This window comes from Prionailurus bengalensis, chromosome C2 (assembly GCF_016509475.1).
Source record: "Prionailurus bengalensis isolate Pbe53 chromosome C2, Fcat_Pben_1.1_paternal_pri, whole genome shotgun sequence".
Taxonomy (NCBI): domain Eukaryota; kingdom Metazoa; phylum Chordata; class Mammalia; order Carnivora; family Felidae; genus Prionailurus; species Prionailurus bengalensis.
Window position 1 is genome coordinate 142,673,070 of NC_057350.1, and position 24,816 is coordinate 142,697,885.

Here is a 24,816-nt window from a genome sequence, read left to right on the forward strand (position 1 = left end):
TCCTAGGTGGTGCCGATCATTGCTTGCGAGTTCTTTGTAGGCGCAGGACAACTGAACCCTCCTTAACAACCTGATCTCAATCAGGAGCTGTTAAAACTAGACACTCCGTGATGGCAGGAGCCACATTAGCCTTCTTCCACACTAGTGGAAGTATATCACTAGTGCCTACATCAGCACCTGGCATATAATAGTAAGTTAGGATTTTATTGATGGGTGGATGATTAAACAGACAAAGCAGTCACATAGATCAATGGATGGTGCTCTTACAAGGAAGGTGTATACTGTTGACAACAAGAAAAGATAGAAAGAATTTTGCTGATCTTTCGCTGTATCTCTTACTCACCTTTCATTAGGGTACGGTTTTCTCCTACAATTATATTTACCTTTTGGAGGTATGTCATTCCAGGGGGCTAGGTTTCAATCCCAAGTTTGTTCATATAAAATATTTAACATCTTGGAAGCACCTAGATTAGGACATGATTGCACAATCAACTTCTCTAAAAGAAGCAAGAACAGATATTCATTCACTCGGTGAATATTTAGTGAGTGTCTCTAGCCTGTCTGGTATCCTTTGAGGAGCTTGTAACATAGCATGTGATAAAACCAAAAAACTCTGCCCTCCTGGTGAGTTCATTCTAATGGGAGAGATGGACAAAAACACTCGCGTAAAAACTTAAGTGCCATGGAGAAAACTTACGCAATGTGAGGGAGATAGGGAAAGATTGGGTGTGGGGGGATGTTGCTATTTAATATTGGACAGTCAGGGCTACTTTGAAATTGTATATTTGTTTTATTCTATATCAGGATATAAGACTTTAAGAAAATAAAGGTAGTAAATATAGGGGAACAACTGGGAATTAGAAGACCTAGCTTAACATCTGAGATTTTTCACATAACTCGATAAAGAAGAAAATATTTTTGACTTATAAAATTTATATATATATATATGTTGTTGTTGTTTTGTTTTGTTTTTTCCTTACAGAGTTAGCAGTTCTGGATCTTTAAAGTGCAAGGTGGTCATACATTGAACTGTTTTGCCTTTGCCCCAGAAGACAGCTCACCCTCAACCCTTGCCCTGAATTGACCTCCCTCGCTTTGGTTCAAGACCTGGAGTGATGTGTTCCCACCCCAGAACACTTTTCATCCTGTGAGGCCTGAAACATGACCACCAGTAGCCACGCATGTCCTGTCCCGGCAGTGAATGGACACATGACTCACTATCCAGCCGCACCCTACCCGTTACTCTTTCCACCGGTCATCGGGGGACTTTCCCTGCCTCCCCTCCATGGCCTTCATGGTCACCCTCCGCCAAGTGGGTGCAGCACCCCATCACCTGCAAGTAAGTACCACTGCATCTTGTTCTTTTTTTTTTTTTTTTTTTTTTTTTTTTATCTTGGTTGCTGGGCTTAATGGACGTGAGAAAACAGGATGCTTCATATCCAAGGTGAGTTCTCATTTTGTTGGGTTTTGGTTTCTCTCGCTCTGGAATTATACTTTTAGTTCTGTTGCAGAAATTCAATTTGAATCTTGATACATGGTGCGGTTTCGAATTTGGTCTGTTCAAAGCTATGTTGTATTTTGCTTTCTTTTATAAAACGTAAACAAAAAGGAATCGGCGGCTATGACCAACGTTCTTGAAGAAGTTGGCCACTTGCTAAAAACTGTGAACAGTGAATTAGAAGATGATACTGTAAAAATCATTAATGATCATCCTGAATTTAACATAAGTTTTGACTGTGAGGTCTCCTTGAATCTCTAGCTCTTTTCCTGGGTACAGACAGTATCTTTAATTATTTAATTCATATCACATAAGCTTTTTTGAGTGTCTTCATCCACTTTTGATTCTGTATTAAGCTGCGTCTTACCTCTGATCTTCTCTAGAATGTTGGGTAGAAAGTACTATAAAATAAAAGTAGAGTTAGAGTTCTTCAAGACTGATATGACTTAGTTATAGAAAGCATCCATATTCTGTGATTTGGTTGTTTTGTTTTGTTTTGTTTTGAATGTTCTGCCTGTTTAAGGACAAGCTGTCGTGAGGTCTTGCCAGTGAGCTCTTGCCCAACCTATTGAGAAGTAGGTTAGGCAGTTGAGTACCTGGAGGTGAAAAAGCACATTTATTCCAGCGGGCTGCGTCACGGCACCGTAGCACCTTCTCCACGTTCTTCCATAGCTCAACAGGAGCTCTTGAGAGCTCTACCTGGTGATTATTTCACATCTTGCTGTTCTTTAATGAGTTCCTCCAGATACTGGCTTGTTACTTGAAAGTTACTCTTGAAGTATTGCCTTCATTGTTGTGGTTTTGTGGTCTTTGTGCCTTCACTTCTTCCTTCTGCTACATTTTTAGCTCCCTGGGAGCAGGTAGCACCACCTAACCGGGGATTCTCAGCAAATGGTCCAGTACCTTCAAAAATAGTTTAGATATTCAGATGGTCTGGATGTTTGGGCAGATAGCTAGATGCATGGACAGAATTTTATTCCAGGGATGTTGATTACATTCACAGTATTATCATGCCTGGTGCATACTGACTGGTTTTCCTTCCTGGAATGACCTGATGATAAGTCTTCCTTTCTGTGTTGTGGCCAGAATGTGGGACCAATACAGGCTTTTCAGTTGCTTAATAACATTCTCCCATGCTTCTCAAGTTCAAATGGAAAATAGATATAGCCAAAGTAGTTTCTTCACTGTCAGGAGAAATAGAAAAAAATGCCTGTATTCAAAATCTCTTGCTGACCCCAAGTGCCAGTTCAAACCCTGTTCATCCAACATGCAAATGATAAAATGAAGTTATATTCCTCTAACGCATGAAGGAGTCTGACTAAATGATTGTTAAAGCTATTAAAATTTCACCCAGGAGTGTCTGTACCTAATTCCATAGCTCAGGCAGTCTGATGGATAGCACATTCTAATGTATTTCTTTCCTCAGATCACAAATTTCCTCAGATCTAAATTTTGTAGATTTAGCTAAGGAGTTAAGACAGTATTATCCCCGTCCTGAGTGATCTAATCTTGCAGTTGGCAAACCCTTAGACAGCTGTAGCCCCGAGGCCCCAGCGTCTTTGGGTTTCTTTAGGTACTTATTTTAAGGGAAATACAGAGGATAGTAAGATCTTTATGCTGAATTAGCATCCATGAACACTTGAGCACACTTTCAATATACAAATCCCTCACCCATCTGCTTGCAGATATTTTTAAGTCTAAGAATTCTATAGAGCAGTGCTTGGCAAACTACAGCCTGTGGGCCAAATCCAGCCTGCCATCTGTTTTTATAAATAAAGTTTTATTGGAACACAGCCCCATTCGTTTGTTTACATATTGTCTATGGCTGCTTTCATGCTACAATGTTAGATCCCTGGTAGCCCACAAATTCTGAAATAGTTCACTGTCCTGCCCTTGACAGAAAAAGTCTTCAGACCCGTGCCATGGAGATAAGAACATTGGGACAGGAGTCCAGTCATCCTGAATGTAATCGGGCTCTGTTCTCTAACTGTTGATGTTTGATCTTCTAATTCCTTGCTCCATTCCGAGTCTCAGTGGCTAGGCCTATACCTGAATAAGTGGGGCTAGATCCTATCTTGGACTCCTTTCACCTCAAATACAAGGTTATTTTTTTTTTCATTTCACTGTACTACTAGGGGACAAGATGCCATCACTACTACCCGTTTGAACTGTAATGCAATTGCCATTTTTCTAGATCAAAATTGATCACATGTTGGCGACTTTATGTGATTCAACCTTTAGAAATAGCGGTTTTGCAGTCCAGAAAAGGGGGAGGGTGTAAATAATTACAATTTTTTCCTGAGGGCCTTGGGGAGAGGATGCGAGTAACTTGTGCACTGGAAGGTGGCTGGGGGGTGTGGCAGAAAAAGGACGAGGTACTGAAAGTTCAGGCTGGAAACATCAAAATTGGCTAACTTGGTACCCTGGCTGATGTCTTACTTTATTATTTCTTGCTACAGACAAAGCACATGAAAGCCACTCAGATGAAATCACTAGAAGAAGCCACTGTTGATGTGCGGTCTGTTAGTCGGCCCTTATATAGACAGTAGTCTTCGTCTTTGTTACAGCCTGGGGTTTAGAAAGACTGGGAACAAGGGTAAGGTCTTAAAAGTTCAAGGCAGACTTTCTCTTGGCTAAAATTAAACGTCAAGTTTTATTCACGTCTTGAGGTTACTTAGGGAGATAGCTGAATTCTAGAAAGTCTCAATAACTAGCAAAACACATACTTGGGTGGAAAAGCCAGCTAATCTGGAATGCGTGTTGGGGAATGACTCCATAAAGAGGATCCTGTCATTGAGCCGTGGGATTTGCCGATGTTTCTTTCATAACCTATACACCTCTAGATTCTGCAGCTCAGCCAGAAAGAATAAATTTCCCTGCCCCGGTGACAGGGTTCTTTCAGCACCTTGTAATTAGAAAGGCTCAAGAACCTTCTACTTCAAGATCTAGTGAGAACAATTTCCATAGGAGCTACTGATATTATACCCATTCTGCCACCTCCCACCATTCAGTTCTGATTCTCTGGTCGGCCTGTTCTCCTAGGCCAGAACCTGAACTCTGCACATTGACCTCTTCCTTCCTATAGGATGCACGTTCCCCTTCCCACATACTGACATGTCCTTGACCTACCGTCTCATTTACGGTCATTTAGCCTCTGTGGATTTTTCTTTCATCAACTCTGAACTATGTTTATTTAAAGTCTTTATGATGTTTATTATAACGTAATGTAACTTTTTGTTACATTATAACTTTTGGTTACATTATTGTAATTACAATTACGGTAACGTAATTAATGTTATTGTAATGTAATTTCATGTAAATAACATTTATGTCTTTTATAGTAATAACATTCAAATCGTTTAAGGACAATGGTAGGGTGTGAATTGGAAAGAAAAGTTGATCTATAAAGGGGTGAATTCAGATCATCTCCAAAGCCTTTTCAACTCTGGCAGGTGTGGATTCTGTATATTACAACTCCAGTGTTCTCCTGGTCCTCATGCCCTTTACAACCAAACAGCCCATCTTCTCTTGATTTGTGCCAATTTTGGACCCAGTTCTGCAGCAGGAGTACCTGGCCATTGGTATGACCATTTGTGACCACTCATAATTCTGAGGGAAAGATGTGGCCACTTTTTAGAAATTCTACTCTCCAGAACTTTCTGACCTAAACGACAATAACTATGTGCAGAAGTGAACTTAAAAAATCTCCTATGCATGCACGTTCTTGCCTTTGTATTCTGACATAAATTTTTTACATTTTGAAGTCCCCGTGAGGTTAGAATCCAGACATATTAGAAAAGAGAGTTCAGGTAAGTAATAAAAACTACCATTACCATGTATTGAGCACCCTGTGTATAATCCACTGAGCACTGAATGTATATCATTCTTAATCTTTTTTTTCCCCCAAGTTTACTTATTTTGAGAGGGAGAGAGTGCCAGTAGGGGAAGGACAGAGAGAGAGAGGGGGAGAGAGAGCATCCCAGCCATGCAGAGCCCTACGCGGGACTCAAACTCACAAGCCATGAGATCGTGACCTGAGCCAAAACCAAGAGTCGGACATTTAACCAACTGAGTCACCCAGGTGCCCCTTAATCTTTTTTAATCGCCTCCTGAGATCTCTGCCGAGCCATTAGCAGCAGTTCCGTTTTGCAGATGAAGACTGGGAGGCTTCGAAAAAGTAAAAAGCCAAGACGGCTAGTTAATGTTGGCACCAGATTCCAAGCCCCCAAATCCCGGGGGTCCCTACGCGAATGTCCTTCCCACCGTGTTGGGTAACAAGGCCAACTTAACCTCCCACAACTCCACCACGGGTATCTCTTTCCCATGATGCTTCAGGGAGCTTTTGGAGACGAAGGACATTTAAAGGACTTCACCACCTCTTTAGTTCCACCCGTTACTGTGGAAGCAGCTGTCATTTTTCACCAACATAGGAACCGAGGGTGGATCCCATTGTCAGGAAGTCACTGTGGATGCCTCTGCTCGGCTCTGTCCTACAGACACAGAGCCTGTCACCGCCAGGCAAGCATGACTCCCAACAGGAAGAAAGCCTGATATACTATGCCAGGGAACACTCAAAATTTAATGTTCCAGAGCCCTCTGTGAAAATTGGACAACTGTCCGTCTGTCTCTCTTTATGTTCCTTTCATGGTTGCTTGTTCTGTTTTATTGCCACACATGTGCTTTTTTTATAGGTTGTTGTAAGCTGGAAAATATTATTAACAGTTTTGGCTTCAGAGACTCTCCGTTTAACTCCAGAATCTTAAAATGGGAGCTCTTTTTCCCTGCTTCTTCAGAACGCGCTCTCCTGTCAAAATCACAAAAGAGGGAAAATAGGGTATTTCCTTTAAAAACTCGCAGCCTTTTGGAGAGACAGAGTCTCAGAGTTCACAATGGTGGGACATAAAGTTAGTGTTATTTCTGTATCTTTTCTTAAAGAGAAACCATGATATTAAATACAGGCAGATTCATGGTAACTAAAACCAGGTTAATTCCTATTGTCCTTAAACATACACAAGGACCCTGCTGGACAGAGATCATCTCTAGTTTCAACATGTCTGGGGCTTAGTAAATTGTTAGTGTTTAGGGAATGCCAAATACAATAGTATGGTCCACATACATGCATTCTAAATCTTTTTCTAGGCCAGATAAAAATAAGATAAAGTAAAGAGACGTGTTAGGAATTTGAGTAAACGGAGTATAACAATTTTGCTCATTTCCTCTGCCTTTGCTCAGTATCTCTAAATTTCTGAGGGTTAGGGAGGTCCAAGGCTTTCACCTGAATATTTTAGAAATAGTTTATGTTTTGGGCATGATTAAACACTTTTAGCGGTCTTAGGCCTACAGCCACATATGTCATAGGTAAGAGTGTATTCCTTAAGACTGGACAGGTATTGATTACTTGAATGCAATGCCTCTCTTCCCCAATAATGGAGGAATCTTTGTGTCTTCTTCTTGATGTCTTTACAATTTCCCCAGACTCTGGTCGAGTCCAACATGTAATCCTTTGAATAGTTCTAACGAGGAGCTGGGTTCATTGTGTTTGTTGAACTTTACCCCAAAGGGATCAGGAATATGTGAACATGAATTAGAAACAAAAAGATTATTGTTCAATTTCGTCAAATTAACTACAATGCCCAAAGGAGAGTCTCAACTCGGGAAGTGCGTTCTTGAATAGAAATAGGCTCTCAGTCCACAGAGGCGATCATAAAAACAGGAATGGATTTTCCGCTGACTTATTCTTGCCAATGATTATTCCTAAGGAGAGCATGTTTGAAAGAATATATACCAAAAAAAAAAAAGACCAAAAATGGAGAAAAGAGAGAGATTAATGGTTTAGACGTAATATTAGATTCCTTCAGATATTCTGTTTATTAGATAGTTAAACAGAGACATTTTAAAAGAGCATTTTTGATCTTAGGAAAACTGAGCCCATGAAAATTGGAATCACCATAATAACTCTGAGTTGGCTATGAGATACGAGACTTTCCATGTGTTCCAAATTTGTCTTGATGAATTCATCAATCTACAGCTCCTGTACATTTCAGATGAGCTATTTTGGTCCTACTGATGAAAAACTCATCCATATAACCTTGAGTGATAGGAAATTAAACTCCATACAGGTAGACTAACATGAGGACAGGTAGAATTAGCCCCAGATGGCTGCCCCCTGGGCCATCTTCACAAGGTGTCGCCCAGCAGTGTCACAGAAGCTCTGGTGATTTATTCTGTGTCATCACGGTGAGACAGCCCCCTTCCTCTGTCTTTGTTTCTCGGTTTTTCTATTTTGACTCCCACCAATGTTTGAATGGTGTTTTGGTAATTTAAATGGGGGAGAGAGGGAGAGAAGGGGGAGGAGGGTTGTATGGGAAGGAAGGAAGAGAGGAGAGAAGGAAGGAGGAAACTAGACAGACAAGAGAAAGAGAGAGACTCTAACCCCGTAATGTGATCTCCAGGCCACCTCCAAGACCTTGAGGCCACCAGCCCAACCACTGGCCGGTGGTGCCATCAGCACTCTCACTTTTTTACTTTGCCATGAGAATAAGGTTGAAAAGAACTGTCACCTCTCTCTTCTTCTCTCTGCCCCTCCTCTTCTCATGTGTGCTGTCAAAAATAAATATATAAACTTAAAAAAAAATGTTTTTTAATGGGGGGTGGGGCACCTGGGTGACTCAGTCAGTTAAGTGTCTGACTTTTGACTTGGGCTCGGATGACGATCTCATGGTCGATGAGATCGAGACACATGTCGGGCTCCCCGTTGACAGCATGGAACCTGCTTGGGATTTCCTCTCTCCCTCTCTCTGCCCCTTCCCTGCTCATACTCTCTCTGGCTCTGGCTCTCTCGAAAATAAGTTTTCTTTCATTAAAAATAAATTAATAAATAAAAGAGCTGCCACTCATGTAGTGTGCTACATGCATTACCTCTGTCTACCACCTGGAAAAGAGAAATAGTGAAACAAAGACTGAGCTAACCAACTTTCCTAAGGTTGCTCAGACAAAAATGACGGGACCGGGTTTCATTTCTGGCTCTGACCAATCTCTTCACCCATCCGTGTTAGATGCAGACGTTGAGGCGATGCGAAGGTTTTTAAAACACTGTATCTGTCTTTAAAGATCTTGCACTGCTGTGGGGAAATCATAATCACCTGAAACCACTTAGATCTAAAACTCTGTTCTCTGCTCTGTAAGGTGTTATATTTCGTAAAGCTTGTAACAACCCCTCCCACCCACGTACCTGCTGTGCATATGTTGATTTACTATACGTGTCCCGTTTCTGCTATCTTTAGTTGTTTTCCTAGCTTTCCCTCCTCTACTCCCGTGTTAACCTGATGCCTGGCACACAGTGGCATCTCATTTAAGGTTCACAGAATGACCAAATCAATAGTTCTTGCTGATGGGAGATTTCGACAATTTGTGGATGTCCTTTTGGATGTCACGATGATCGGCAGCACCGTAGGCATTTAGGGGGCAGCGGCTATGAGGCTGGATGTCGGGCACTGTGCACAGTAGTTGCAAAGAATAAAGAATTACCTCATACCCTCATTGACTTCCCACTGTCCCACCAGACGTTCCTGTTAAGAACCCTCCCTCCCAGATAAATTATGTTTAACTGAACTTAGCCATAACTCATTTTTACATATAAATGCAAACTATTACATGAATTTATTATACTGTAAATTATTTAGAGCTATAACTGCCGTGCAGATGGAGAGTAGGCTGCTCTTTTTTCTGTTTGGGACGTTTCTAAGGGGCGCCTGGGTGGCTCAGTCGGTTAAGCTTCTGACTTCAGCTCAGGTCATGATCTCGTGGTTCGTGAGTTTGAGCCCCAGATCAGGCTCTGCACTGACAGTGTGTGGAGTGTGCTTGGGATTCCCTGTCTCTCCTTCTCTCTCTGCTCTTCCCCACTTAGGTGTGCTCTATAGATAAATAGATAAATAAACTTGAAGTTTTTCTTTTTTTTAATATTTATTTATTATTGAGAGACACAGAGCGTGAGCAGGGGAGGGGTAGGGAGAGGGGGAGACGCAGAATCTGAAGCAGGCTCCAGGCTCTGAGCTGTCAGCACAGAGCCCAATGCAGGGCTCGAACTCACGAACTGTGAGATCATGACCTCAGCCGAAGTCAGTCGCCCAACCAACTGAGCCACCCGGGCACCCCTAAAAAAATTAAAAGGGAATGTTTCTCAGAGTTATTTACTATTTCAGGTAATCATGTCACTGACGACAGGGTATTCTTCATTGATAGACTTCCTCATACTACATGTTTCTATCAGTCTGCATTTGTAGGTAAAATAATCACTTTAATTCTGCATATTGAGGCAAGCATGTTACCACTTCTTTTTGCCTGGACATTTATACTTTGAAATAGCTATTATTTTATTATAAATTGCTTTGAATTCATCCTTGATATTGCAGTCAGGGCCATATATTGATTTCTTGGAAATTATATGTGTGGGTGGGCTATATTATCTATGGCTTTCATTTGGAAATAGTAAAGCAGATGTTATAAAACATGTTATTAAAAGAAGCATTACACCTTGAAGGTTACTGGAATGAGTGGGTGGATGGATGCATACATGAATGAATGAGTGAAAAATAATTAACAGGGTCAACTAAACTGCTTTGAACGTAAACGTTCTAGCCACTGAGAGGAAGTTTGTAAGGGACGTGGACAGGAAAAAGTTTGTAAAGCCAAATCCGATGATTATGCCAGGCATGGGCCAATGGGCATGGCCCTGGGGAAAGCCATATGCAGAAGAACGATGGACAGTAGGAAAGTGTTTGAAGTTTCCCATCTTGGAAGGCATGTGGGGTTAGCAAAGAGCCATCTAGCACTTGCCTCTATTTCTTGATGGGTAAACAGTGTCTCCAAGGTGTACAAAAGGGAATGAAATGTATCTTTATTCATGAATTTACTCTTCCAATCTTTATTTAACACCTACGTGTTAGGTATTTGGAGTAGGCACCTTAGAGTGTCTCTGATGGTTCGCTGGGTAAATTTATCCAAGTAAATGGTTCTTGTGTGTCAGGTCAGATTCTCTACCTCCAAAAGATGCTCAACATCGCTAACCATTGGGAAAATGCAAATCAAAATAACAGTGAACTGGCACCCTATACCTTTCAGAATGGCTAAAATAAAAAACACAAGAGATAACAAGTGTTGGCAAAGATGTGGAGAAAAAAGAACCCTTGTGCACTGTTGGTGGGAATGCAAACTGGTACGGCCACTGTGGAAAACACTATGGAGGTTCCTTAAAAAATTAAACGTAGAATTACCATATGACCCAGTGATTTCACTAGTGAGTCTTTACCCAAAGAAAATGAAAACACTAATGTGGAAAGATATTGCACCCCTATGTTTATTGCAACATTATTTACTATGGCCAAGATATAGAAGCAACCCAAAGGTCCATCTATAGATGAACCAACAAAGATACAGGGTGTGTATACACACAGGAATATTATTAAAGTATAAAAAAGAATTAAATTTTGCCATTTCAACAACATGGATTGATGTAGAGGGTATAATACTAAGTGAAATAAATCTGTCAGAAAGACAATTATGATTTCGCTCCTATGTGGAACTTAAGCAAACAAAGAAAAAAGGAGACCACAAACAGACTTAAATATAGAGAACAAACTTGTGGTTGCTAGAGAGAAAAGATATGGGGGTGGATGAAATAGGTGAACGGGATTAAGGGTACACTTACTGTGATGGGCATATAGAAACATATAGAATTTTTGAATCATTACATTGTATACCTGAAACTAATGTAACACGGTATTAATTATACTTGAATAAAAAAAAAAAAGGCTACCTCCTATGCACCTCATCTTAGGATTTATCAGGACAAATGTTTGGAACTGTTATAGATTGAATGGCATATCCCAAAAGATGTTGAAGTCTTAACCCTCAGTATCCATGAATATAAATTTACTTTTAAAAGCAGAGTCTTCTCAGATGATCGAGTTAAGATGAAGTCTCAGATGATCGAGTTGAGATGAAGTCGTTAGGGTGGGTCCTAATCCAGTACGACTATGTCCTTATGAAGACAGGAAATCTGGACACAAAAAGGGAGATAGGGAGAGAGCGCCGTGTGAAGGTTCGTGTTAGGCTTCCGGAAGACAAAGAATGCTAACGATTGCCAGCAAATGAGCAGAAACTAGCGGAGTGTCATGGAACAGATTTTTCCTCACAGCCTTCAGAAGCAAGGCTGCCTGCACCTTAATTTGGGGGTACTTCTAGTATCCAGGGCTGTTTGTGGTCCTTTGTTATTAGTTGCCCTAGGAAACTAATAAGGCTTCTAATTTGGAACTACACCTTCCTGTCCCCGAAGAAGGAAAAACTATGCTTTTGATCTCTCCCTCCTCTGAAAGTATCGAGTTATTTAGCTATTTTCTCATAATTTTATGCTCACAATAACTCTTTTTCCGAATTATGTGCTTGCTTTGGCTTAGACTAATTCTATTTCAGGCAAGTTTTTGTTTTTGTTTTCCTTTATAGCCAGCCTTCCTTGATTCTGGTGGCTCCACGTCCATGGTCATGAATCACAGTGATCATATTTTTTTAAAAAACAAGTGCCTCTCTTGGGGCACCTGGGTGGCTCAATCCGTGAAGCATCCGAATTCGGCTTAGGTCATGATCTCATGGCATGAGTTCGAGCCCTGCGCTGGGCTCTTTGCTGAACAGCTCAGAGCCTGGAGCCTGCTTTGGATTCTGGGTCTCCCTCTCTCTCTGTCCCTCCCCAGCATGCATGCATGCATTCTCTCCCTCTCTCTCTCTCAAAAAGAAATAAACACTTTTTTTTTTAATGAGTGTATCTCTAATCCTCTGGTTTTATTTGGGTCCTATCCTTGGATCCTAAATTCCCACCCCCTTTCTTGACCTTTGCATGTCTTCTTTAATATCTATTTTGTTCTTAATTTTAAACCCTCTGCCTCATGACTCTACCTACTCATCACCGTTATATATTGGAGCCTGTGGGACTCTCCTGAAGAAGCATTCACGTTATAAATTCATATTTCAAGTCCAGTCACTGAGAGATTATCAGTGGCAGTGATATGATTCTAATTATTCCTTGTTTATTGTCTCAAATATCATGCTGTTGGCTCACCCGGCATTAAAGATCCTGGGCCTCACTAAATCCTGCCCTGGTTCACTTTGCCTTCAGTGAAGTGGGTGAGTCACCTTATATAATAACATAAATTTGATAATCTGAAAATCTGCATCTATACAGTTATTTTTTTTTTCAGTGTGTTAAAATTTCCACAAGCCATTTTACTGGTGAAAATGACTCCTTACCAATGAGCGTGCATATTTTTAATTTGGGGCTGAGATATTTTGCCAAATACCCATAGGTGTACAGATGTTTGGATAAAACAAAATTTCTAGGGAGTTTGGGGAAGAAGAACAGTGATTATCTGGGACCCTGTGGGCACCAATGACAGCAGTAAATTTTGTGGCTATTATTTTGGGGGGAGTGGCAAAATGTAGCACCGATGAGAGGTACTACTCAGATACTGCCCTTAGCCTTGGGGAGCTTACAGTCAGAGAGACGCATACTCATTAGGAAATGTTCATCCTGTTCACCCAAGAACAGTGTAATGCTGTAATTTGGGGGGTGCAGGAGAGGAATCTAAAAATGGGGCAAGACAGGTTGCTCTTTGCAGGCCCCAACCCGGGTGCTCGAACATATTTTTAACCTCTGTGTGCCTCAGTTTTCTCACCTGTAAAATAGGACAATAAAGGTACTCAAAGGGTTGTGATGAGACCTCCATCAGTTGATGCGTGTAAACTTATCTAGCGCTCGGCCACTAACAGTGCTTAGAGTATTTGTAACTGTGCTGTAACAATACAAACCCTAGAAATAGCAGCCATTTTTAGTATCTGCGGTCAGAAGCTGTCCAGTCATAAGCAAAAACCTTTTCCATCATGGGGCTGACATTCTCACAACCGTTTCCAAAACGTAAGGGTTGTTCTACACACACACACACACACACACACACACACACACACATTTTTCCATATTTCTTAGAAGTCCATATCAGGCATATGGAAGATTTCACTTTACAGAGTTTGTACCCTGCCAAGATTTCCCTTTAAACCAGAATTCTCTAGCAGGTGGTCTTGCGTTTGGGTATTGGAAAGGACTCTTTTGCCCGAGTAACCATGGCCTGCTGAATAATTTTGTATTCATCACCAAGAGACCACATCCAAGAAATATGTGTGTATCTGAGGTTATCTTTGACAGATGAGCTCTCCTCAGAGTCAGGGAACTTAGGTAAGAGCTGACCTTTCCTGACTTCCCAGAGCCTATAGGCTCTTCTGGTTACTTTTTCTTCAGAAACCATCTAATAATGCTTGGCTGAATTTTAGTGATGTGTTTAATAGTGTACATTTCTCAAGCATTGTGGTTTTTGCTTCTATTAATGAGCTTCTATTAATTTGCTTCTATTAATATGAGCTACTCTCATATTAATCGCATAATGGTTATGAAGTTGGCCAATCCAAAAAAAACATACTTAAAGAAAAAAAGCTTATCTTGACCTTTCATAAAGTGAATAGCACTTTAATGATGACCATATGCTTAAAAAGAAAGCCAGCCTTCAGCATACTTAGTAAACCTCTTTTATCAGAATGGCGTAAAGGAATATTTTACAAAACAGGGATTAGGGATTTCCATGAGTTCTGATGGAAATCTTTGAAACGTGAGGTGAAATTCGCACCACCCTTGACTCTTGCTCTGACCTGTAGGCAATTTTGGGATTTCTTTCTTTTTCCACAAAAAAATCTTATTCCAGAACCAAGGTCAGAATAAAGCAAAGGATGCATGTAGCACTATCGATAATATTTTGTTCAGTTCTGAATCCCTAAGGGGTCAAGTATACACCTATTGATGCAAAGGCGGACATCTTCTTTAGTACTGGCCACGATTTCTCGATCTCTGCTTTGAGGCCAGAGAGCAGAGAGATGTGTCCAGGGTCGGGCAAACAAAGAAGTACTTCAGACTGACAGAAAAAGACAAGGCCTGACACCCGGAGTCCAGCACTCCCACTGCAAACACAGCGGGCAAAGACAAAATGTGTAACAAACTTGTACAAATCAGAAGAAAAAAGACCAATCATTAGGGAAATCCAATTCAGGACCACATTGGATGCCATCTTCTATCCATGAAAGTTACATGAAGTAAGTGTGGTGACAGAACCAAATGTTGGAGAGAACGTCAGTCAACGGACACTCTGAGATATATTGCCGGTGAGAAGCTAAATTACTATCGTCATCTTGGAAATGGCTCACATTATCCTGTAAAATTGAAATATGCAGATTTCTTATGATCAAGCCATTTGTCTTCTCGGTAACTATCCTAGAGAAGCTCTTTAATATGAATACCAGGGTTTGGGGCGCCTGGGTGGCTCAGTCAGTTGAGTGTCCGACTTCGGCCAAGGTCATGATCTCGCGGTTTGTGAATTCGAGCCCCGCGTCGGGCTCTGTGCTGACAGCTGGGAGCCTGGAGCCTGCTTTGGATTCTGTGTCTCCTCCTCTCTCTGCCCCTCCCCTGCTCCTGCTCTGTGTCTCTGTCTCTCAATAATAAATAAACGTTAAAAAAATTTTTAAAAAATATGAATGCCACAATTCATGTTGAAAAAAGTTCATGGTAGTGCTGTTTGGAAATTGTAAAAAAATAAAAATAAAAATTGGATACTAACCAAATATTTATGAACAAATGCAAAAATTAAGCGGTGACATTGTCATTAAATTCAATCGTGTGCCTCACAGAAAGTGAAGCTACCGGCATCAACATGCACAGATCACAGAAACACAGTGTTGAGTTAAACACAATTTTTGGCAACAGGACGTTAACATTTTTATAAATACAAGAGAAACAATTTTTGAAAGATATATGTAACAAAACTGTACATTAAGAAGTCAAGGCAATAATAAAGAACAAATCCAAGGTAATAGATACCTTCTAGAGGTTAAACAAAATAGATGAGTGGATAGGACCGGGAAGCAGCACAGGCGTGCACGCAACAGAGGTGATAGAGTTCTAACTGTCACATATTTAGTGATATGTTTTCTCCCACCTGCACATATGTTTATTTTTGTAGGTGTTAAATGCACCTTAAAAAGATAAGCTATCACTCTATCCATTGCTTGATGGCAGTATCCTTAAACGAAAAAGGTCACATTCTGAAAAAAAGGCAAATGGACAGTGAAAATGTTTTTTTTTTTTAATTTGAGTCTTAAGAGTAATTGTACTAAACAGAAGAGACTCATAAATATGGAGGACAAACAGAGGGCTACTGGAGTGGGGTGTGGGAGGGGGGACGGGCTAAACGGGTAAGGGGCACTAAGGAATCTACTCCTGAAATCATTGTTGCCCCATATGCTAAGTAATTTGGATGTAAATTAAAAAAAAATAAATAAACCCTTTATTAGGATTCCGCCAGATACATTATTTTCTCACTAAAAATAAATGAACAAAATCTGAAAAAAAAAGTGTACTAATGCAAAGTTGAAAGTGAGATGCAAAGTAAGACTTTATGTCTTACTTACAAGTAGGCAAAGATTTGAAAGAATGATCCCATTGTTATTCAGGCTGTATAGAGATGGTGAGAATGAAAATTGATATATCCTTTCTATGGAATAATTTTACAGGAAATGACAGGGGCCTTAAAATATTCATACTGACGGCTTCGCATTTTTGCTCCTGTGAATTTCTTTGCAAGAAGTAAATGTTTTAGTGTGCTCGGGGAAATAGGTATTAGCACAGATTTGTTTAATTAAAAAACAAAGAAACGGAAGGCAAACTTCCTCCGTAATAAGAGGTGATTGATTAAAGTAGAGAATGAAAATAAAAAGCAGACCTTTAAAATTTTGATGGAGAAACAAATATATTGACATGGGAAATGCTCAGTACAAAAGACAAGTTCCACAGCTAATAGAACGAAGTTTTCACTGTTAAGTATTCAGAATACTTAATATTCTTTATTTTGGCAGAAATATATTGTACTTATTTCAGGGTTTAGGACAGAGACTGGGGGGCATAGTAATAGTTTTAAATTCTGGGTCATGGATTATCCAAAATGTTTTCTTCATCTTTATTCAGGGGAATGCTCACCCCGATCACCTCGCTGCTCGGTGCTTGGCACATAGTAAACGTTCACTAAATGTTTGTTGTGTGAATGAGTGCGTTCAATGGTAGCTCATGGAATTAACTAGAAGAAAGGAGACTTTCCATTGTGCTAATTCAGTTGCATTTACTTGAAACAAATATCTTACCTACATCAGTATCCTTGTCTTTCAAGTGTCCCATTAACGGGGTGCTCAGGGGCGCCTGGGTGGCTCAGTCAGTTAGGCGTCCAACTTCGTTCGGCTCAGGTCATGATCTCACGGTTTGTGGGTTCGAGTCCTGCGTCGGGCTCTGTGCTGACAGCTCGGGTCCTGGAGCCTGCTTTGGATTCTGTGTCTCCCTCTCTCTCTCTGCTCCTTCCCCACTCATGCTGTCTCTCTGTCTCTCAAAAATAAAACATTTAAAAAAATTTTTTTAAATACAAGGAAAAAGGTGTTTGTGCCTGATTCCATTTCATTTCCAAGGAATTAGCCCTTCAGAGGTCAGAGGGACATTTGCATTTTGGAATAGTAACTTTTGAGCTAAGTCCTGATTCCATAGTGGCAGAGACTCTGCAGTGGTAGGGTTTCCAAGGAGATAATTTGGAATAGGAAATTTGTTCTCTCAGCTTCTTCAAAGCCTGTCCCATAGGGTATCCACATACTTGACCTGTGCCCAAGGCCTCTTCTGTTTTAATAGACTTCAGGTGGATTATAAACGTTATTAGCATCACTTTGTAAAAAAAAATCATAATTATCAATCTTTGAGAAACTGTTATCTTGTTTTTTCACAACAAATAGGTGAGTACTTTTTAGTTAACTCACTTATATCCTATTTTATTTGGGGAAAAAAATTTATGACAACTTACAAAAAAGTACATGTATAACTTTTAAAAATTAGAAAGAAGTATATTTAGGAATGAGAAAATAAACACAGTGAAACCTTGGTTTGCAAGCATAATTCATTCTAGAAACCTGCTTGTAATCCAAAGCACGTGTATATCAAAGCAAGTTTCATGAACCATTGGCTCATTGGTGATCATGTGAGGTTTGGCCTCACATACCCCCGGTATTGTGAGACATCGCTCGCTTATCAAGTTCGAAGTGATTAGAAACGTTTGCTTGTTTGGGGGAACACTCGCAGAACAGGTTACTCGCAACCCAAGTTTTCGCTGTATTAGAAAAATGAGTTGAAACCAACTTGAGGCCAGTGCATTAAAATGCATTGTCTGAGATAGATAATAAGTGTTGCCCGGACGTCCTGAAAGCCTGTCCCACGACGAAGAAGGTCCATGCAGCCCTAGAGTTGATAGGGTTCCTAAAATGGAAGTGGCCCAGCTCTCAGGAGAAGCACAAGTGAAGCACACCCCAACCATACAGTAAGTCCAACTCTGTTTATATGTTTGCGTTTTTAATAACATCCCTCGTTGTGGGCCAAATTAATCATTCCGCAGCTCAGTCAGAGAAAGCAGGTCCCTGCGGGGGTCCCAAACAATGTCTCCAGGTACATAGCTCTCTCACCATCGGAACTCAATCCAAAAATAAATATTAGCGTGTCAAGATAAATAAATGGTCTTCATAGGCTTCAGGCACTTCTCCATGAAAACCATTTCCCTCAGCCAAGGATTTTTGTGAGCATTTGAAGAGCCATGAATTTGGGGTTATACTCCCTTGACAAGGACTGAGAAGCCAAAGGCCAGCCCCCCACCCCCAACAGGGTTTTCGCTCACAGCACAGTTTTGAATCCGAGCCAAAGGGCACCAGATATGGAAAATGTAGAGCAGTGTATTTAAAAGCATAGACCTCAGAGTCCGAAAAACCTCCGTGTGACCCAGCTGTGTGTCCCTTGGATAAATCAGCTTACCGCTCCCTGTCCTCTTGGCATTGCTCTGCCCAAATCTTATCTGCCTGGAATGTAGGGCCAGCATGAGGACGGCGAGAAAGAAGGCTCGAAGTGCCCTGCACAGAGCTTCTGCTAAACCCAATGTATACCTTAGTCTGGGATATTTATAGGGAGGCAGGGAGTTGTGAGGAAGGGGGGAATGCGAAACCCTCCAAGAGAAAGTGGGAGTGGAAAGTCGTATGTGGAGCGAAGACTCTTTCTCCTGGAGGGACAGCTACCTCAGCAGAAGCCACTGGACTCAAGGACGCATTTTCCTCAACTTGGGTTCGTTTTCTTTGGACGCTGGAAGGAATCGTCAGTGAATGCACTCACATGCCCCCTCGCCCTCCCCACCCAGCCCCGGCCCCCAGACACACTCTTCCAAGGCTGATGGGAGGAGACCGTTGATGTTTCCAAATGTTGAAGCTGCCTTTTGTGTGGTCATTAAGGTCCCGATTTGTGCACTAGTGTGCGGTTGTTTTTATTTGGGGGGGAAATCTGAAGTATTCCCTAAGCGTCTTGTGGACTTGCATTACAGAGCACAGCAGGAGATAATTTAACTGGCAAGTTCTCTCTGAGGTCACCGTGTGCCACATTTTTTTTTCACGGAAAGCTTCAACTGCTCAACTAAAGAATGTGTTTCTTTAACAGGCAAATGAAAAAGCGACTGCTGGGTGATTCCTTGAGGTATGCTTAATTAATTCCAATCTATTAATGACGGCAATTTTCCAGTTTCAGATGATAAATGGCAGCCCTTCCTAAAAGGCATCTCGAAGAGAAAGGATCTTCTCCCCACCCCCAGATTTTTTTTTTCTTTGTCCTTGGCTACTTCTGTCGCTTGCTGCTCAGAGTGAGCTCACGTCAGTAATAGTCATAAATGATTTACAAAAGTAATTCCTGTCTAATCACTTGGGACTTGGAGGTTTTATGATGTTGCCAGATGTGCCATCAAAAAAAAAAAAAATCATCCGGTTCAGAAACTTGTGATAAATCGAGTCAGAATCCATTAATTCCCTGAAGGCAACTGGTTGGTTTGCATGGATTTGTGTCGGGGCCTCGCCCATCTTCATCGGCTTCTCTTTATCCTTCTGTTCAAGTGTGTAGAAGACAACAAAGAATTCTGTAAACACAAAGTTACTAAGGAACGGTTAGCGTTTATTAAAGACCCTAGCACAACTTTTATGTTTGTCTCATGTGTTAACAGGACATTTTAGTGCAATGAAAGGGGTGGGAAGGGAAAGTGTGAAAAGCCCCAGATGATCCCAGTTCTCGCATAGACTCTGTCTGTCTGTCTGTCACTCACTCACAGTGCCGGTGCCAACATTGCATAAATACTCAGTTGTTGTTTCTAATACTCTCCCCTTTTTTTGAAAGTTCCCCGCAGAATTCTTCTTTACTTCCTCTGAACCCTCACCGTATGAGCTTTCTGTCTCTAATAAAGAATTTTGGCTATTGCACCTTATAAGGGTTTAGTGGTTTAAACATTTTCCCGTCTCGTAAAATTGTCATCTTGTTGAGGGTGAAGCCCACGTTTTGTCCAGCTTCACTTTGGATGATGTCTTTTCTTTCATTAGGAAGAGTCTAACTAATTTTGGTGAATGAAGGAAAGAATCCCAAAATGGATGACTGAATTTTCATTCCAAAACACATAGTGGGGGGGGGGGGGGGGAGGGTGGTGGAAGGGGTGGACAAATGGAAAGATCCATACCGAGCTTTTTAAACCACTTTGTTGGACTGCATACAAATAACTAAGGAAGCTGAGCAATAGAAGACTTTAAATCAGCTTATATCGTCTACCCGAGGACCAAAAATGGTACCTTCCCAACCAGGAATTCTGTATTCCTAAATTACAATCTCTCGGTGGAGATTAAAGGATCTGTAATCCAGTGTAACAAGGCACAGTAGTGCACTTTGATGACAACTCTCTGGGGGAAAAGTTCCCCATGTCATCTCTGATTACAAAGTCAAGGAATCCTGTGAATTTGCTGATGTATAGGTTTCCCTTTAATGTAAATGCAGGCAAGGAAGGGGGCAGGCAATGTGGAGTCCTTTAGGATAATAGACAAGTGTTGACATAATTCCGAATCCTAGCAGTTATTCTGGAAGTGCTTATTTAAACAGCTTTTCCGAATTGCCCCAGTGATGAGAGTTTTGAGTGTTCAGAATCTAACATTTGCATAATTCTTCATCTTTGGCTCTTCTCAGACGTAAAGGTAGTATTTTTGCCCAATGACTTCATAAATATCACAGTAGGAATCAGAAACCTTTTTGATATGATTCTTGAAGTGCAACTAAATAACCTCTCATAGTTTAACAATTTATAGATCAAACAGAGGGAAGCACTCTAGCCTCTTGGGGCCCCTCATAAGCTAATGATTCTCCAGATTTCCTGCTACCCTTTTGAAAGATTTGATTGGCAGAAATCAATGTAATTGTTTTAAAACTATTAGTCGGGGCGCCTGGGTGGCGCAGTCGGTTAAGCGTCCGACTTCAGCCAGGTCACGATCTCGCGGTCCGGGAGTTCGAGCCCCGCGTCGGGCTCTGGGCTGATGGCTCAGAGCCTGGAGCCTGTTTCCGATTCTGTGTCTCCCTCTCTCTCTGCCCCTCCCCCGTTCGTGCTCTGTCTCTCTCTGTCCCAAAAATAAATAAACGTTGAAAAAAAAAATTAAAAAAAAAAATAAAACTATTAGTCAATCCTGTTGGGGAGTTAGCTCTGTTTTCAAGGACTAAATTTACAATGATACTTAGACATTGACCACTACAACTTAGATGATTTTCTCGTATTAACTATTAGATAGTCTCACCTATAATTTCTTTTAATGCCTGTGTTTACCGAATAGAAATAGCTCGTAAATGTCCCAGCATTGAGACATCAGAATGTATCAGAGTGTAATCTATCTAAAGTAGAACTCTAGAAAATTAAACTATGTTTTTCTCACTTGTCTATTGGTCTTGGTCCATATGCACAAAAGGTTTTATATCATTGTAGTCATGGAGCAAAGTCAGTTTTTAATTATGGTTCTCTTTTTCTTTCCATTACAAATGCCTGCTCTTAAAAAAAAAAATTAAAAAAAAAAAAAAAGGGGGCGCCTGGGTGGCGCAGTCGGTTAAGCGTCCGACTTCAGCCAGGTCACGATCTCGCGGTCCGTGAGTTCGAGCCCTGCGTCGGGCTCTGGGCTGATGGCTCAGAGCCTGGAGCCTGTTTCCGATTCTGTGTCTCCCTCTCTCTCTGCCCCTCCCCCGTTCATGCTTTGTCTCTCTCTGTCCAAAAAATAAATAAACGTTGAAAAAAAAAATTAAAAAAAAAAAAAAAAACAAATGCCTGCTCTTGCTGATTACCCTGTCGAATGTTGTTCAGGATATTGCTAACTGTATTCCACAATTGTGTCTTTATGAGCCATGCCAGGGGTAAGAGCTTTTCTGTTTTCTATAGCGCAAACATCACATTTCTAGTGAGGGGAAAAAAAAAATTATCTCATGGTCACGGAGGATCATTTGGCGATCACCTCTCCTTTTTGGCATGGCTTCCTGGAAGGCTTAGAGTCACCTTTGTAGTTCGCTTTAAATACAGGATTAATGGTGAACATTTTCCAGACTTGCCTCCCTTTGTGCATTACATTTTTCTCTGTCTCATCCAGTTCTCCTCTCTTCAACCAGTTTTCGGTTTTGTTCCAGTTTGTTTTATGTATATCATATAAAGCATTTAAAATCTCTTTATAGAAATTTTCCTTGTATTATTTTAATATATGCTTCATAATTATTTTAGTTTCTGTGTGATAGTTTATGGAACGGAGGCAAATTATTTTATGCATCTTTGGCGCTTAAGTGGTCTCTTTGTTTGTTTTGGGTTGTTGTTGTTTTAACTGATGCAGAAAATAACTTTCACATCCAAGTTTTTTCTTAGGTCCATTTGTAAAAATTATTTTCTTCGGGTAAATGTTCAAGACTGAAATGGCTCATTCAAAAGTTTTCCTCTGACAACCAACCTCAACCTAACTTTGCCCTTTTTTGAAGGTAGGGAAGAGGATTAATCCATGGTAAATCTGCGTTTACAGATGGGCTAAAGGATGTAGTTATTGCCGAAAATTTACTCCTTATAGGAAGTAATTGAAACTTCATGTTCCAGTCTGCTCAGTGAATATATCACTTCTGTGCAGAAATAGGCCAAAGTAAATCTGGGCTTCACAAGTCTCAACATAATCTAAAATCTTCCTTGCTTAATGGAAAAGAAACTACTGAAAATAAAATAAATTTACTGAGTAAAATATTACATAGACACTGATTTTTAATATGCCTATAATAGGAATTAAAACCTTTGTTGGGGGGGGGTGCCTGGGTGGCTCAGTTGGTTGGGCATCTGACTCTTGATTTCAGCTCAGGTCATGATCCCAGGGTTGCGGGATTGAGCGAGCTCCACATCAGGCTCTGTGCTGAGCATAGAGCCTGCCCGAGGTATTCATTCATTTTCTCTCTCTCTCTCTCTCTCTCTCTCTCTCCCCCCTCCCTCCCTCCCCCACCTCTGCCCCTCACCTGCTCAAGCATTATCTCTCTCACACTCTCTCTCATTTGAAAAAAAGTATAGATATATAGGTAGGTAGGTAGATATTTATATGTATTTATTATATATTTATTATATACTTATATGTTTATATATTTATCTCTATACATGAATGAAACCGATTCAGCCCCTTATGAAACTTACTTTCTGAAAAGAGGCTCTTAATGAATGTTGCTTCAGGCCACACAGATGGAAAAACAAAATGCAAAACTTCATTCACCATATTGCCAAATAAACATGCAAAAGGAAACTTGAGTGACAGGGATGGGACTCAAGTGGTAGCTAACATTCCAAGCAATTGAAAGGCATTGTGTCTCTTGTTCTATCAAACCACCCCTTTTGATCTTGACCATTTTGGCTTAGTTGTATGTCTTTCTCTTCCACTGATCCCACCTTCTCCCAAACCTGTGATTTTACATGTTGTCTAAACCACAGAAAATCCATTTCTTGTGGAATGGAAGCCAACCTCCCTTGGGTATTTAGATACCTCAAAGATTGTTCCAGTGTAGAAAGAAGTCTTCCAGAAATTAATTTTAAAGCAAAAAATAAATCTGTTAGCACTGGAGTGAAAGGAACATGAAAACATTAAGACCCTAAAAAGTTCAGAAATCACTTCTCTGTTCCATTAAACTGCAATCAGATTGTGCTTTTTATTGTTTTATATGTTTCAATTAACTCAATTGTAATTGCTTGTCAGCATTTCATTCTAAGCAATAAATTTGTCATAAAAAAGAGTAGAAATAATCAAATTTCATTGTTCATCATTTTCGTGTTTGTTCCTCTTATCTGTTCCTGCTACTTCGGAATACATTCTTTTGCTAGCAGCTGTTGTGATATGTTTTATAGGGAGATGTTTCAACAACTTTCTTTCTAATTTCCTTTCAGTTATACATGTAGATATTGCTTTTCAGAGTAAGAAAGGAAATGATCAGATGGGAAAGGAAAAAGGGAAATGGAGAATGGATAAAACATGGGCAATGCCTGCCTTTTATATATTTATATGACATTGACACACTACTTAGTTTTAAAAAATATATCAATATTTGAACTTATTTATGTGATAAACCAGCTAGTAAAATGATTATTTAGCTCTGTAATTTAAATAAAAATATTTGTGAATGAAGATTAGACCGCAGGATATCGTTGATATCGGCAGACCCCAGTATCAAATCGTCGCAGTGTTTTCTCTGGCCCAGAACTCTTTGAATTCTCCTCTCCTGACTGTCCTCTGACTTCTCATTAAGACATGCTTGAAAGAGAGTGGTGGAAAAGGATGCTCATTTATACTAAAGGGCAGGTGACCAATATGATTTACTATCTTAAACATCCCACAGAGATTTTAACAGAAATACAGATTTTGACTGAAAATATTAAAATGTGACTCAACAAACGCATAGTTGGCATCAGTCAGTATCTGGAAGGCAAGGCATATTTCTTGATACAAAAGATCTTTATGGTGCCACTGAAATTATATCACACAAACTGTGGCCTGTCATTCTTGATAGAATTCCTTTTCTAAATATTTTTCACCTGCAGATATTTATTTCTTAAAAGTGTACTATCTCCTTATCAATGCAGGCCTTAATCTTGAAATTATGTTACTTGAAAATACATTGTATCTTAAATGCCTAATTTCTTTTTTTTTTTTTCCAACGTTTTTATTTATTTTTGGGACAGAGAGAGACAGAGCATGAACGGGGGAGGGGCAGAGAGAGAGGGAGACACAGAATCGGAAACAGGCTCCAGGCTCTGAGCCATCAGCCCAGAGCC

General features: G+C 40.4%; 1 protein-coding gene across 2 annotated transcripts in view; it reads left to right on the top strand.

Moving 5' to 3' along the window:
• Positions 1-24,816, top strand: part of RARB (retinoic acid receptor beta) — a 730,168-nt gene that overhangs the window by 324,472 nt on the left and 380,880 nt on the right. For both annotated transcript variants that reach the window (XM_043595539.1, XM_043595540.1), the window contains one exon: positions 983-1,339. In XM_043595539.1, coding sequence (XP_043451474.1) covers positions 1,162-1,339 — 178 coding nt within the window. In that variant the 5' untranslated portion in view covers positions 983-1,161. The remainder of the gene's footprint in view (positions 1-982; positions 1,340-24,816) is intronic.